The sequence below is a fragment of the Crocodylus porosus genome, unplaced genomic scaffold (genome assembly GCF_001723895.1).
Source record: "Crocodylus porosus isolate Cpor-Errol unplaced genomic scaffold, CroPor_comp1, whole genome shotgun sequence".
NCBI classification, from domain to species: domain Eukaryota; kingdom Metazoa; phylum Chordata; order Crocodylia; family Crocodylidae; genus Crocodylus; species Crocodylus porosus.
Window position 1 is genome coordinate 87,584,174 of NW_017728918.1, and position 14,414 is coordinate 87,598,587.

Below are 14,414 nucleotides of genomic sequence, written 5' to 3' on the forward strand. Positions count from 1 at the left end.
GCAAATGCCTTCCCTTACTAATCCACATTTAGGCAAATACAGAGATACTGAATATTTGCTGCTGCAGGTAGTCTGGAGCCCTAGACCAGGGCTAACTGGTGGCCTACAAGCTGCATATGGCCATCAAGCGGTTAATATGCAACCCGCCCCTCCCCAGGGCTCCTGCCCTAATGCTGCTCCCACTGTTCTGGCTGGTGCTGTGCCCAGGGTCTCAAGGCTCCCCGTCCTTCTCTCAGCTTTCACTTCCTGCTGTGACTGCAGGGGGCAAGGTGGCCCAATCCACAGCACCTGTGCATGCAGTTGAGGGCAGGTGGAAGTGGGTGCTGTCTGTGTGTGGTCCTTGCTAGTGTGGCCCCCAGCCACTTAGAGGTTGGACAGCCCTGCCCTAGACAGTTATCTTTTAGTTTTGTGCAGTAGAGCTGATAGATCTTATTGAAGCCCAGCAGTAGCTCTGCTGTAGGCCTGTTGCTGCCTATATTCTGCACATTGGGTGGACAAACTGACTGCGTGAAACTGAAGTCAGCTTTGTCTTTACAATATTTCATGGCCTGGAATTTCAAATGTATACTTGTAAGCTATTTAAACCAGTATACTGTAGTGTGTTCTTTTTTAGTGTCTGAAAATATTTCAATCAGATGCCAAATTTAACTTTAGCTTTCTTTTTCCAGACCCAGCTTCAAAAGGAAAAAAATCAGAATCAGATGGAGCTACATGCAAAACTTGAAAAGCTTGAAATACTAGAAAAAGAGTGCTTCAAACTTACCACTACTCAGAAAACTGCAGAAGTAAGCAAGCCTGAGGTGACAATCTGCAGTTACAGTTCACTTCAGAAGACTTTTTGCAAAGTTTACCAGTTGCACTAAGTTTCAGAGAGTATCTGTGATGCCTGTACTCCTTCAGTGGAGCTCGGATCACAACATTTGTTTTTCCTGGCTCTTCCTGTATTAGCCTTATTTCCTACAGGTCTTTTAGTTCTGTCCTACAAAATTCTTTCAGTTTGGTTTGTTCAAAATTTGAAATAGTTTACAATTTAGTACATTTTAGTTGAACAGTCTTGTATCTTCATTTGAGGTCAAGATCAAACAGTTGGAGGAAAAGCTTTGTGAAGAAGAGCATCAACGTAAGTTAATACAAGACAAGGCTGCTCAGGTAAGATAGCCCATTTGACTATTGCGGAAGAAGTCCATTGCTTTTATTCAAGGCGCTTCTTTTTTTTTCTTACTTATTTAGTTAAGGTGAATTATTTAGCATGAATTATACAAAACGACAAACTTTGGTTTGACCTAGTGAAAAAGTATTTACACAGTTTCTGTAGATGAGGATGTGCTTTGTGTCATGCACAAAGAATACAACTCATTCACCTCAAATGTCTGAGAGTCAGGAATGAACTTCCTGATAACTTGTAAGTACATCAGGTAATTTTAACTCTAATTAATGAGCAGACAGATTTTAAGAAATATGGCATCCAAAATCAGGTGTCTTAGAGGGGAGAGGAGTGTCTCGAGTTATCTTAATGGAATGAGAGTCCCTTCCAACTTCACATGTAGTTCATACATATTGAAAACTAATACAGCAACTCCTTGCTTAATATCATAATTATGTTTTTGAAAAATGGGACTTTAAATGAAATGATGTTAAGTGAATCCAATTACATCACAGTAGTTACTTACTAGCAGGTGGTGGCCAAACAACGTTATAGCCAAAAATTGCACGACTTTAAATGAGTATGTTCTCTAATAGATTAGCGATGTAATAACAAAACAATGTTAACCAGCACGAAATTAAGTGAGGAGTACCTGCACATTTGACTGCTTGAAGACTTCATAGTCATGATTGTCACTATTAGTCAGTGACGGTTTCTTTAGCAGAATCTGAAAAAAAAAATGTGTTTCCTATAGAGAACTGCATAAAGAACTTCCTGTGCTGTGAGTGGGAGGGTGGGGTAGATGGAGTATTCAGTTTTGTTGCATGGTGTGCCATTTACTCATCAGGAACAAATAAGCAACAGCAGCCATTTTACAAGTTCATCTTTGTTATGCCCTCTCAGCCTCTCTCTCCAAGACTAATAAAAGGTAACAAATGTTTTGTAGAGGGTAATACTTTGTGGGATGCTTTGTAACAAGAGTACAGGAGTTGAAGAAGTACTGAAAGAACCTAAAAATAAGTGAAGCTGGCATTTTTAGCATCTTTCACCAGTGCTGTCACCTCCTGTAGCAGTTATGATGCAACTTCACTGACTTCCATCTGTCAGAAGACAGAATAAGCCCACAGATTGCAACCCATATGTCTTCCCACTAGAACTTCACTGAATACCACAGTCCAAAAAATACACAAACTACTGTGTTTCTCTTAGAACAGGTTTTACTGCCACATGAGCAGAAAGCCCAGGAAGAATGTCTGATTGTCAGAAAATGGTGAACTAATTACTGTTGGCAAGTGTCTGTATCAGAACTTTGCCAGATAGACTCCTTGAGCTCAAGAAACTGCTTTTGTGCAGTAGGCTGAGTTGTCTGCTGATACTGGAGTTCTCTTACTCTACTCCAGCTTTGTTAAGATATGGCTGTGGGATGGGAAACATCTTCCTTTATTTGTCACTTGGCATATGACCTCCTCAACCTTCTCTTTCTTCATGCTGATTGAAGCACCTAGCTGTAGTCTGAGCATCTTATCATTTAGCCAGGTCTTGTATATTCAGATATGAGGCCCTTTTCTTTCAAAGCCAAAATGGTAGCAACTTTATCAGATGCTGGCTCTGTATCTACAGTATTAACTGTAGAGCAATATCTAGAAAAACGTTCTCTTGACCAATGGAAGTGATGCTAAATGATGCACACATGGTCTAGGATCTCCACTCTTCTGCTGTTCTGAGTCACAGAGATTAAAAGGGATCATAGTTCCACAAAGTCTCTTTTCCACTACAAAATTAAAGTATCTTAACAACCAAGTGGTGATAGTTGAAAAATGCACCTGCTGCAGCTAGATTTGGAAATGGGGACTTCTGAAACCATACTGGAAGACCTCCACTCTTTATCACATCTCACACTGTTGAATCCCCATGCTTCCTCCTTGCAAAGGTCATGTCTGTAAGAAGCATAGTAATTCCCATAATTCCTTCCTTCCCTCATGTGGATGAAGACCCAGTTGAACTGGGCTATTTTAGCATGTTACTTTTTCTAGCATGTTACTTTTTCTTTTCTTTTTTTTTTACTTATAGCTTCAAACAGGACTTGAGATCAATAGAATTCTGATGTCTTCAGTTTCATCTCAAAATGAACCAAAAAGGAAAAACAGGAAGAAGAAAACAGTAAAGGTAATGTGACAGGTGCTGAGGGTCTTGCTGGAGTAGACTTTGATCCACATGATCTCACTGGAGAAGATGTGGAGAGAATTGTTCTATCCATTCTCTGTATTCTGTTGCTGACTTCTGAGATATAACCAGCTGCATAGCTTTCTTTATAGAGAACTAAAGTGTTTAAACTAAACCCAGGTACATAAGACATGGTATTGCCAGAGAAATTTACGCACCTGGTCATTTGGGCTGGTAATAAAAGGAGGATGCTATCCACGTTGCTCCCTTGTGTACTTCTGGGTATAAAAACTGATATACACCTTAACCACGTGAGCCCTGTGACTAATATGGATCTTTGGCCTTGACTGACTGGTATTCAAACCAACTTGATTTAAAATTTTTTAAGACAAGGTAGCAAGTGTTTTACTGAAGTCCAGTAAAAATCACTCACTGCAGCTACCAATGCTGCAGCTCTGTTTAAAAAAAAAAAAAGAAAGAGATGGGAAAAAAAACCACTCTAATTCAGAATTAATACTGGATTTATTTACTTTTAACTCAGTCTACTGGTGACTTGTCCAGTTACCAGTTACATGAATCTGTGGGTAGCCTTTACTATTCCCTGTCTTAATGTTGAGAATTTTTCCTATACTGGGGAAAAGCAGGCAAAGATGTAATGCCCATTAAAGCGACAGATTGAAAAGCTATATTTCAGTGGCTATTCACATGCAAGTTTTGTATACAATGCCTTGCTGCTGAAATGCAGTTTGTCCTTGTTCTCACTGAGAAGTAAAAACCTACTGATATTTTTATTTGTATTATGACAGCTCCCTAAATGGATTGCTCCATGGCTGAGGCTCTTTTGTGCTAGATACTATGTAGTCACCAAAAATAGGTTGATCTGTGCTCCAAAATGCTTCCAGTCTTATTTGTTAGAGTAAATTTAAGATTGCTTGGTTCAGTAAACTCTGTTTCTTCCCTGTTCCTGTCGCCTGTCTGTTAGAAAAACCCTAGTCTCAAGAAAGTGACTCCACCACAATTTTATGTTAAGACTGGAGTGCTGCCATTTGTGGCTGGGAAGGTGAGTCTGAGTGACAACATACTTTCACTAAACACATGTCATCTTCTTTACAATGAACACTATTCATTCATTGCATTCATTATAGCGGCTTACAAAAGCTTACTCCTCTTTCTTAAGTCTGCCAGCTCCAGCCATTCTGTTAGTGCTAATGTACAAAGTGTCTTGCATATGATGAAACATCGCAGTCCATGCGTCTCATCACAGCATCCAGAAAAGGCTGAACGCAGAGTTTCCAGAAGAACTATTGCTTCCAAATCGGTGTCATCCTGTTCCACATCTTCTTCTGTCACTGAAAATCTTTCTGACCTTTTGTTGGCAATACAGGATGAGCTGGGTCAAATGAGCTTGTAAGTATGAATCCAAGAACTATTTTCCAGAGGACAAAAGCAGCTTGGTACTGTGAGCACACATGACTTCCAGCTACAGCCCTACGGGAGTTGCTGAGATGTTATACTAGATCTAGCTTTTAACAGTATAAAAATACTTCTGGATGGGGTTTGAAGGGTACCTGGCAAGTAAAGATTTGTTTCTTTGGGGAGGTTTTTGTTTTGGGATCATGGGCAGAAGAAGTTTTGTTACCTTTTTTAACCTAGTCCCTTCCAAGCAGAAGTTAACAGCTGCAGCAAACTTAAAATTCAGACTGAAGGATCTCCTCCTCCTTAGCCCTGTAATGCACAATAGAAAATCTCTTAGTTGAGGACTATTTCCCCTGAAAAGTAAGGATGCTGTTCACTTTGCCCTTATTAGAAAGGTATGTACTTCACAGTTAGTCCAAGTGATTGGTACCTGGGTCAGGGTGCAGATCAGCCCCTAGACTGAGTAGAAGCATCACCCTGCAAAGTGCTGCTTGCATACTGTATTCTCATTGTTTCTGCACTTGCCTGTGTATCTGAAGGTATATCCCATGGTTCTCTGTGTTCTTCTTTTCTTCTATTCTTTCCCTGTTAATTGCAGCAAAATTTGCTGGTCTTTTAAAGGAGGTGCAGAATTGTATTGAGAAATGATCAGGTTTTGAATGATCTTGTGGTCTAACTGTTCTGGTCTGAGCTAAAACACAGCTTGGGTTTTAATTAATATCTCTAGATAGAAAAGCAAGCATGGATTCAAAGTACAACTAAGAATGTACTTGAGGGTTTTGTGTCCTGGGGCTGAGGAGGTTGGCAACACTGTGTAGAAATATTGGTTAAAACTACATTGTAGATGCACCCACTTGGACTAACTAACAAGGAGCTGTGGTCTGGAATAGAAGCAGGTTGTTAGCCCAAAAAAAGACTCCTTTTCTAGTTTGAAACCCTTGGTTTCTTGTCAAATCTGTCAAGTCCTTGATGCTTGGAGCCACCCACACATACTTAATAAATGAATTTTGAAATGCATGTGGAGGTTCAGAAGACCTGGGTTATAAATAATACTGAAATTAGAATTGTGGGTCCTCCTTTTAAGGGAGGAAGCATTGGTTTAATCTAAACTGCTTACTGCTTCATAGCCATAACTATGCAAAGAATTGTTTTTGTATTTGTGCTATTTGGATGAAAAACTACTTTATAGGAGCAACTGGGCTGGAGAAAACAATTGTTACCCATTTTCAATAGCACTTGCAATGTACTAAGCATTTTACAAGAAGAATAAAATGACATAAAAGAAGTCATGGTCCAAGCCATAATAATGAATAATCAGAAAGCATGTTATTGTTTATAACTGGTGCACAGTTTTACTCTGTCTGTTAGGCAGCTAGCTCTAGCCCATTCTTTGTCTTGCTGGTAGAATGAAATAATTGGCACCTGTATTTTACCACACTGCTTGCCAGCAGTAACAAGCCTTGTTAGTGCTGTTCCTGTTGAGTAAAAGCCTTAATTTAACTAATTTGTTGGAAAAAAACTGTGGCTTCCATTAGGGATCCTAAAATGAAGTCTTGTGGATTAAACTAAACTCTGACTCTGAGATAATTTGGGTGGGCGTTGGGACCAGTGCTTTGGGTTTGTACTGGCTCGTTATTTGAACAGAATTTTTAATTTCTTGCATTCCAACTTCCCACTGTGTATGATGCTGCCATGCTCTCAAACAGTTATGGTTATTATTTGTTACTCTGGAAATGGCTTGCAATACATATACAAAAAAAGCACATTCATTGATTACAGACTTATGGAAAAATGGGACTTTTTATCACTGTAGTAGTACTTGCCTAGGATGTTCAGACTACCTCTGTGTGAAGAAATCATGACTGATATTTTATCTCACAGAGAAACTTAGAATTTAAACTCATTCAGTAGATTAAACGTGTAAGAGAAGAATGTTATGGAAATATCCCACAAACACTACATGTATAATATTTTTGCTTCTAATCAGTGAACATCAAGAACTATTGAAGCAGATACAGGAAACTGAGAACTGTAAAGTTCGCGAAGATCTTGAACGTGAATTGGATTGTCTGGTAAAGCGAATGGAGATTAAAGGCGATCAAATATCCAAGTTGAAAAAACACCAAGCCAGTGTAAGGAAGTGAATCTTAAATAATTTAATTAAGGGGGTGAGGAAATACTGCAATGGAGTTATTTTTCATCTATTGCCTGTATTTAAAATCTTGTTGATACCTACAGGCCAGTATATTCAAATATGAATGCCTAAAATTTTGCAAATAATTCAGTGTCTATTTGCCTGCAATTCCTATCTCTGAAATCTGAAAGTTCACTTGTATATATTTTCATATATGGGTGCCTAAACAATGCATGCGCGCGCACACTATATATATATATATACACATACACATACACATTTGGGAATTAGAACAAGTATTTTCATATATGGATGCCTAAATAATGCACACATATACATATATATGTGGCTACACACACACACACACACACGTGTTTGTGTGTGCATTATACATGTTTTAGGCGCACATATTTGAAAATGCTAGTTCTAATTCCCAAATAAGCTAACATTTCCCCTTTGAAATGGGTTGGGTGGGGATCTGCTCTGGGGCTGGGACCTTGATGCAGGGACAACATGGTCCAGAGCTGGGGCAGAATTGAAATCTGCTGCTTGCACATTAGAGCAACTCCCCACCCAGCTGTGTGCCTTGCCAGTGCTGCTGGGGCTGGTCTCCATGGAAACCCTGGTCCCTTTGTCATGGCCCCCTGCTGCAAGGGTCTCCATGGAAACTGGCTACAGTGATGCAGGCAGGGGCTGCTGGGAAATGGAGTTCAGATGCTGGCCAGATCCACCATTTTGTCCACCCCGATTTACAACATCTCAAATATTTTTAAGTTTACAGTGTGCAAAATGATAGGGCCCCACCTCTCTCTCCCTCTCATTAATATGAAAAGAACCAGGAAAAGCTGTATTTTTCCAACTTTTTCCTTCCTTGTCCCTCTTTGATGCCAACATATTGTAGGGTCACATATGAACTTGTCATAATTCAAACAGTAAGCTGTACTTCTATTTCGTAAGCAGTGATGTTCACTAGGATGCATGGCAGAATTCTTTATCCTTACTAAAGGATTTAATATCTGAATCTGCATGTTGACCACTTTAAAAATGCAACCTGTATTCTCCTTGTCTCTGATAGCATCTTAACTTTGTCTGCTGGAGTGACCTTTCATGAAGATTTCATGGTATATACACAAATCGAGATACATGCCAGTCACTTCTGAATGTCAGACATTTTATAGCAATATCAACCTTTTGATATATGTTCTTATAATGAGCCAAGAGAAATGCTGAGGCTTTATGGCTAAAATCTAGAAGCAATAGCTAAATATAGTTTGGAATGTATTCCACACTATCTAGAAAGAAGGTATAAGTGTGTGATAAACAACAGAATCTAAAGCAGAAGAGGCTGTCAGGGCTAGGCAGTTGGATGAGACAGAGTTCTTCTCTCATGCAAACATTTACATCTTAAATATTGCAGCAAGAAACCTAACTTTACATTTCAAAAGTATATTTCTAATGCTTGCTGTTCCTAGAGAAATGAATCTAGTATATCTTTTCATAGGGTAACCTTTAATGTTGTTTGGTGTTTGAAAATATGTCTAATGTCTTGTGAGGATCTCTGTCCAATGTCTGTTGTGAACATAAAACCGCACACACAATCTTTCCCTTTAGGTTCAGAAATTAAGAGAAAAGGCTCAGAAATTGAAGAGAGAGGCAGCTCATGTCAAACTCAAATCTGATGATATGGAAGGAATAAAAGAGATTCCAGTTACTCCAAAGGAAAATGGTTCTATATCTTGTCCAGGACAAAAAAGCAAACGCTCTCTTCAGCTGTTGAAAAATATGCAGAAACTTCAGTCTACACTCAAGAAAGATGATATTATGTGGGAACAATAGTTTTAAATTTTTTATTCGCAGTGCCTTTTGCTGGCATCTTCAAAAATTGTATGAAAGTTCATAGGCTTTAGTTTTAACAAATACTAGAATTAATTCAATGTTCATGGCAAATCTATGAAATGTGTTGTGCAATGTCTAAAGTATATGTTAATGTAATAGTCAATAGTCAATTTCAGTTCTGTAAATTAAGAGATTTAGATTGAAGAAACCAACCACCCTGTAGCTATGCAGATATTTTAAATAAAGCCATTTTTAATTGTTTGTTTCATGATGTATCTACTAATGGCTTTTGTATGTTTCTTTTCATTGTTTTTGTTTGCTTTTTTAACTTGTCAAAAATAAAACTCAAAACTTCTCATGTTGCGTATAATGTTTATAGCATACAGTATTTTATTCTCTTTCCTCAAACTGATATTACTTGTTTTGAAGAGGAAGGAGAGTCCAAAGTGGGGCCAAAACTCATGACTCAGTGCAGAAGGACATACTGTATTAATCCTGCTTCCTTAGTCTTAAAGGGCCAAAATTCCAATTAAAATCAATAGAAGAGTTCCTTTTGTAAAGTTTTGAAGATTCAGACCTTTACAGCCAAGTCAAACAAATTACTATAATCGTTTGTCTCTTGTGATATATGTATATTAATTCATGTATTCATTAAATGATGTGGAAAATAGTTGTGAAAGTGGGGTAAAAGCTGAGAGAATTCTTCTTCTGTGTTTTTTTAAGGTATCTTTTGTTTTATATGTCCTATCAACACCTTAAAAATATGCTATGGGTTCTTTGAAGAAAATAAAGACATATGTATACATTTAATCCTGTTTAATTACAGTTAATGCTACTTTGGCACCATCTGTCACTCATATACTATCTCTTTTTTAATATGGCTTCTCAAAGTTTTTGACTAAACATTTGGAAAGGACAAATACCTAAAACCTAGGTTAGTAGCTAATCTACAACTCTGTCGACTGAGCCGGTCCAAATCATGATGTAAGCAGATCTGGAGCCCTTGATGTAGACTAGGCCTAGAACTGCATTTTTGGCTCAATTTAGGAACAAATCACCCAATCTACTACAGCTGGGATGTTTTCAAATTTACAGCTGTTTGTCATTTGTTACTAGTGCGCTATGCTTTCACTCCTTGCATAAATGTAGTAGACTTGCTGTTTGTCACCATGTAGAAGTGAATTTCTGGCTTAGTACTGGACCAGTCTCCTCCTTCACAAATACTGCTGCTTCTACAATCCTAAGAACCTTCAGTCAGATTTATGAAGCTAGGTGGAGAAGGAAGGACTTGGACTTCATTCTCAATACAGTAGTAACATACTTAGCCATGTGTTTAAGGATAAACAAGAAAAGAGCACCCTGAGCAACAATGGTTTTTCCAAATCACAAAGGTGCACATAAGCCACGTGTTGGAAACTTCTACTTGATACTCGGAAAGGAGCAGAAACTGGTTGAAGGAGAACTTTTTTCTCTGCCTATATATTGGGAGAGGGCCCAGCATTTGTTTTCCTGGGAGTGAAATTCTGTACTGAACCTGCAACCCATACACATCAGTGCTAACCAGAATGTGTGTTTGTGTGTGGTGGTGGAGGGGGAGGAGGGAGACGAAGAGGGCTAGTCCCACTAATTTAAGAGTGAGTTACTGCAGTTGTGTTAAAGGTATTTCTGAGAGCTTGCATTTACCAGAAGGAAAATGTAGTGATCTGTTGTGTCAGTTCAGTGAGGCAGTACTCCTCATCTTTGTGAAGAGATGTGGGTGGTTCCTTCAAATGTTTTTGCACATAAGATCTTGCAAAGAGAAGAGCTAATTCTGCTTCCAAAGACTTTTTTCCAGTAGTTGCTGACAGAAGTGAATCGTTAATCAGATGATGATAGCACTGCATTGTTGTAGCAGACAAGTTGACAAAGCACTTCAGGGTCTTTTGGACGAATGAGTCATTCTTCACCTGTGAAGGAAGAAGAATGCAGCACGTGATTCCTTCTGTATAAGCTGCACTGGAGTAATATTTAAATTTAAAATGCTGTGTAAGCAGGAGTCTTGCAAACAAAGTAAACTGCTTTAGTGGATGGTGACTGATTTTTGCTGTTGCAAATTTGAAGATGTATTAAATACTTTTCCCAGTAGAGTAGGTAGCCAGAATGTTTAAATAAAACTTATTTTAGTTCAGTTCATTCCAGTTTGTGCCAGGCCTTAGGTCTGGAAGTTTTTACCTTTCTCTCCCATTCCACATGCCTGGACTAGAACAATGGGTTGTGTGTTTAAAATACGTTCACTGCAGCAACTTTAAATGCAAGTGTAGATGCATTTTTTTAAAACTTGTTAACTAATCAGGGCCTGTTCCTATTCCAGGGTACCCTTGCATTCATGAGCAGCCAGCTTTTTTTATTTGGAAATAGCAAATCCTGTCAAAGAGAGTGTTCTAAAAGGAGCTTTATATTTCTTAGTAGAGACAGGACTTTTGCAAAAAGAAAGCTATCTTTTAGCATTGCTGGAGATGCAGAGGCACAATTTTTCTATCACTATTTTGCACAGAAGGAACACCTACATTTTGTGACTGCAGTGTTGATAAAAATGGCTTAGTCTTCCACCAGACATGGTGGAAGTAGGTGCATATCTTTACAGCAGGGAAACCTGGGTGTAGAGATGGACAGGATTCTGCCCTGAGCAGTGCTTCCAAGGTGAGCATAGTTGCAACCCCAGTTGTGAGGGACAGCGTTGACGTTCTCTGTAGCACTTATGCTGGATCCAATCAAAGGCCATTGCACTCCACCCTTTAGTATGTTCAGTGTACTGGGGTCACCATGGTTACAGCCAGGGCTGTCCGCACACTAGGAAGTAGCAACGCATCAGCTGCTTCCCTATGTTGATTTGATTTAGTTGACTATGGAAACCGGTGGGAACGTCCAGCAGTGAAGTGCGACCTTTTCCCTTGCTGCAAGTGCCGTGCGTTAACGAGCTGACCTCGATCCAGTTAGACAGGTAGTGTATAGCTCAGAAACTCTTTGTGGGGGCTTTGGTGATGTGGTTCTGTTTACAGGCTGTAAGGAGGGGGACAGCACTTCTGTAGGCAGAGCTGGAGCGAGCTGTGTCAAATATTCACATGCATTTCCAAGCTGGTACTCAGGCCAACCTTCAGTTGAAATGAAGCTGGCCTCAGCTTGCCTGTCTGCATAGGGCAGGGAGAGAAAAAGGAAGAAACTACATATAAATAGTTTGTCAGCCTTGCTTTCAACTCTTTCTTCCCCCCCACAAATCGCATGTAAAAAGCATTCCTAGATGAGGGGGCTTGATAAGATAAGGAAAAAATATGAGTTGATAATGTAGAAGTTTTTAAGTCATCATAGACTAGGACTCCATCTTTTAACAAGTTAACGTAATTTTTAATCCTAAAATTTTACTCCTGCTTGTTTTCTGGAACTGTTTGAATCATTTCAATGTGTGTGTTGTTTGTCATTAGAGAAACAGAATGCACATATACTGTACCACATGTTAAAAGAAAAAAACAAATCTGAGATTGCCTTTGACTTCCCCGGATAATTAAGGGTAGGTCTTACAGCTTCTGCTAGGAAAAAAATAGAAATCAAGAATGCTTTTTAAAGTAGCATAAATACACACACACACATATATATTTGTTTTTCAATTTGTATCTCCTCTTTACCTTAGACCCGGTCATTTATTAGCAGATTTACAGTTTGAGGCCATTCACTTCATATGGCATCTTCAAAGGAAACCAGGGTCTTGAATGGGACATTTAAAGATGTGCTCTGGGAGTGGGGAGGGGCACCTATACATGTGACAGACCTCTACTCCAGCATGTGCTAATTAGCAATTAATTGAATCTGCTGAAGTGTGCTAATAAGCATGCTCCAGCAGCTTATGTGTCATGTATTCAGCGTCCACACATTTCAAAATAGGAGTAGGGGCGCTTTAACTAAAGCTTGTCCTGTGGCATTTTGAAGTGTGGGACGCTGAATACTGGTGATGCTGTGGGCACTTTACTTAAAGTGCCCTGCCATTTTTCAGTGCAGGGACACTGATGCATGTGACTGGAGCTGATATATGCAACTGGTAATTACCATGCTCCAGTGGACTCAATTAATCAAGTCTGCTGTAATTACTGCGTGTCAGAGCACCCTTATTGTACATGTATATATGCCTATTGGAACAAATAGTTCTTCTGAAATCTGCAGCAGTCAAGGTAACTGGATTAGTTTCTAAGACCCAGGGTCTGTGAGATTTGGGCATTCAGTTTGCACTGAAATTTCAGCAGCAGTTGAGAACCCATCTCCCTAGATGTTTTGAGAATCCCAACCTTGAATTTTCTGAGTGGGCAGAGGAGTTGTCAAGCAGTTTGGGGTTTTTTTTTTAACTAAAGGAATTAAGTTAGGCATAATGAGTCCTTAGTTTGGAATCTTACAGTTTCTTATTTTTATGTGTGATAATTTTGGTTCTTCTACTTCTGCCAGAGTTGACCTCTCTCTTGACTTTTTATTTGTGTTTGCATTTTGAATGTCATTGGAATAGGCAGCCAACAAGACACATGCACAAAAATAATAAAACCCATTTGCCTTGCACAGGCTAACCACTGACAACAGGACTGATTACTGCTCTAATCTGGGATTCCATTTTGTGGTTAGACATAAGGGAAATAGGACAAAGGCCACAAGCCAAAAAATGTAATTAGAAACATAAAAGAGCAAATTTTATCCAATAACTGTTCACATTCCTGCTGTTACCAAAACATGCTAGTGCAAATTAAACATTAATGATTTGTTACTTAAGTCTTTTGGAAACACTTTGCCCCAGTACAAAAGGAGTTGAGTTTGAAAACATATACATTACAGTTTTTCTACCAAGCAAAGCTAGGGTTTAGACATATTCATAAATCCTGTGTGTTCTGGGAGTAGGATTTGGCAAAAACATGCTTAGAAAAATATTAGGGCAGGATCTCATTGGGACTTGGATCCTGACTAATATAACTAGCTACAGATGTTTGTGTGCACTGAAAGATTTATTGAAAGACTTTAGCTTCCCAGAATAAGAGTGCCACACAGGCCTATGATAATTTTACAGCAGAAAAACAAGAAACTAAGGATAAGGGAGTGTATGTTCTAATTTCTAATGAAAAGTTTTGTTTTTCTCTGTTTGCCTGTTTCTTTGGAATCTGCAAGGCTGCAAAACTATGTTGTACTCTGGTAGGGCCTGATTCAGAGGCCACTAAGTCAGTTGGTATCTTTCCACTGGCTTTAATGGGCTTTGGACCAGTCCCCTTAAAACTAACCTAAGCCATAATGCAAACTATGTGTCCAGTAGAGTTTTAGCGGTTGATGGGCTGTGACCACCACTTAATGCACTACAAGCAGCAAACTGTCTCTTTCATTCCTGTATGCATCCCGTGTGTTTGTCACATCATGGTGTTTTTTGTTGCCTTAAACGTGGGCCTCATTGTTGAAAACACTTAAGTATAGGCTTAATGTTTCTCAGATGAATAGTTTAATTTCAGATGATTAAAAGTTTATAGGAGCGCAGCCTTAGATTAAGCTCTTTTTTGAGCTGGGACTATAGGTTTAGAAGAAACCTCTGTTAGCAACTTGATAAGAAAGAAACACTGCCAAGGACTTTTTTCCTTGCCCAGCCTTGCCACAGCTTTTCTTATACTAAATCGCAGACTCTACCCCAGCTTCTCCCTAGCCTTTCTCATGCAGATTACAGAAGCTGGG

At 39.1% G+C, this 14,414-nt stretch overlaps 2 protein-coding genes across 9 annotated transcripts in view; both read left to right on the plus strand.

The window, feature by feature from the left end:
• The window catches only part of CEP57L1 (centrosomal protein 57 like 1), a 28,400-nt gene extending 18,897 nt beyond the window's left edge, over positions 1–9,503 (plus strand). For 2 of the 5 annotated variants that reach the window (XM_019537872.1, XM_019537873.1), the window contains exons 5-11: positions 669–785; positions 1,072–1,149; positions 3,215–3,310; positions 4,290–4,367; positions 4,485–4,714; positions 6,711–6,855; positions 8,469–9,503. In XM_019537872.1, the coding sequence (XP_019393417.1) occupies positions 669–785; positions 1,072–1,149; positions 3,215–3,310; positions 4,290–4,367; positions 4,485–4,714; positions 6,711–6,855; positions 8,469–8,693 (969 nt within the window). In that variant the 3' untranslated portion in view covers positions 8,694–9,503. Of the gene's footprint in view, positions 1–668; positions 801–1,071; positions 1,150–3,214; positions 3,311–4,289; positions 4,368–4,484; positions 4,715–6,710; positions 7,099–8,468 lie in introns of those variants that run through there. The other 3 variants (XM_019537874.1, XM_019537876.1, XM_019537877.1) reach the window with 3 other exon arrangements.
• Positions 9,504–11,192: 1,689 nt separating this feature from the next.
• The window catches only part of LOC109311924 (transmembrane protein FLJ37396), a 141,498-nt gene continuing 138,276 nt past the window's right edge, over positions 11,193–14,414 (plus strand). For 2 of the 4 annotated variants that reach the window (XM_019537878.1, XM_019537882.1), the window contains exon 1: positions 11,205–11,673. The gene's annotated coding sequence lies outside the window, so the exon portion shown is untranslated. Of the gene's footprint in view, positions 11,674–14,414 lie in introns of all 4 variants that reach the window. The other 2 variants (XM_019537880.1, XM_019537879.1) reach the window with 2 other exon arrangements.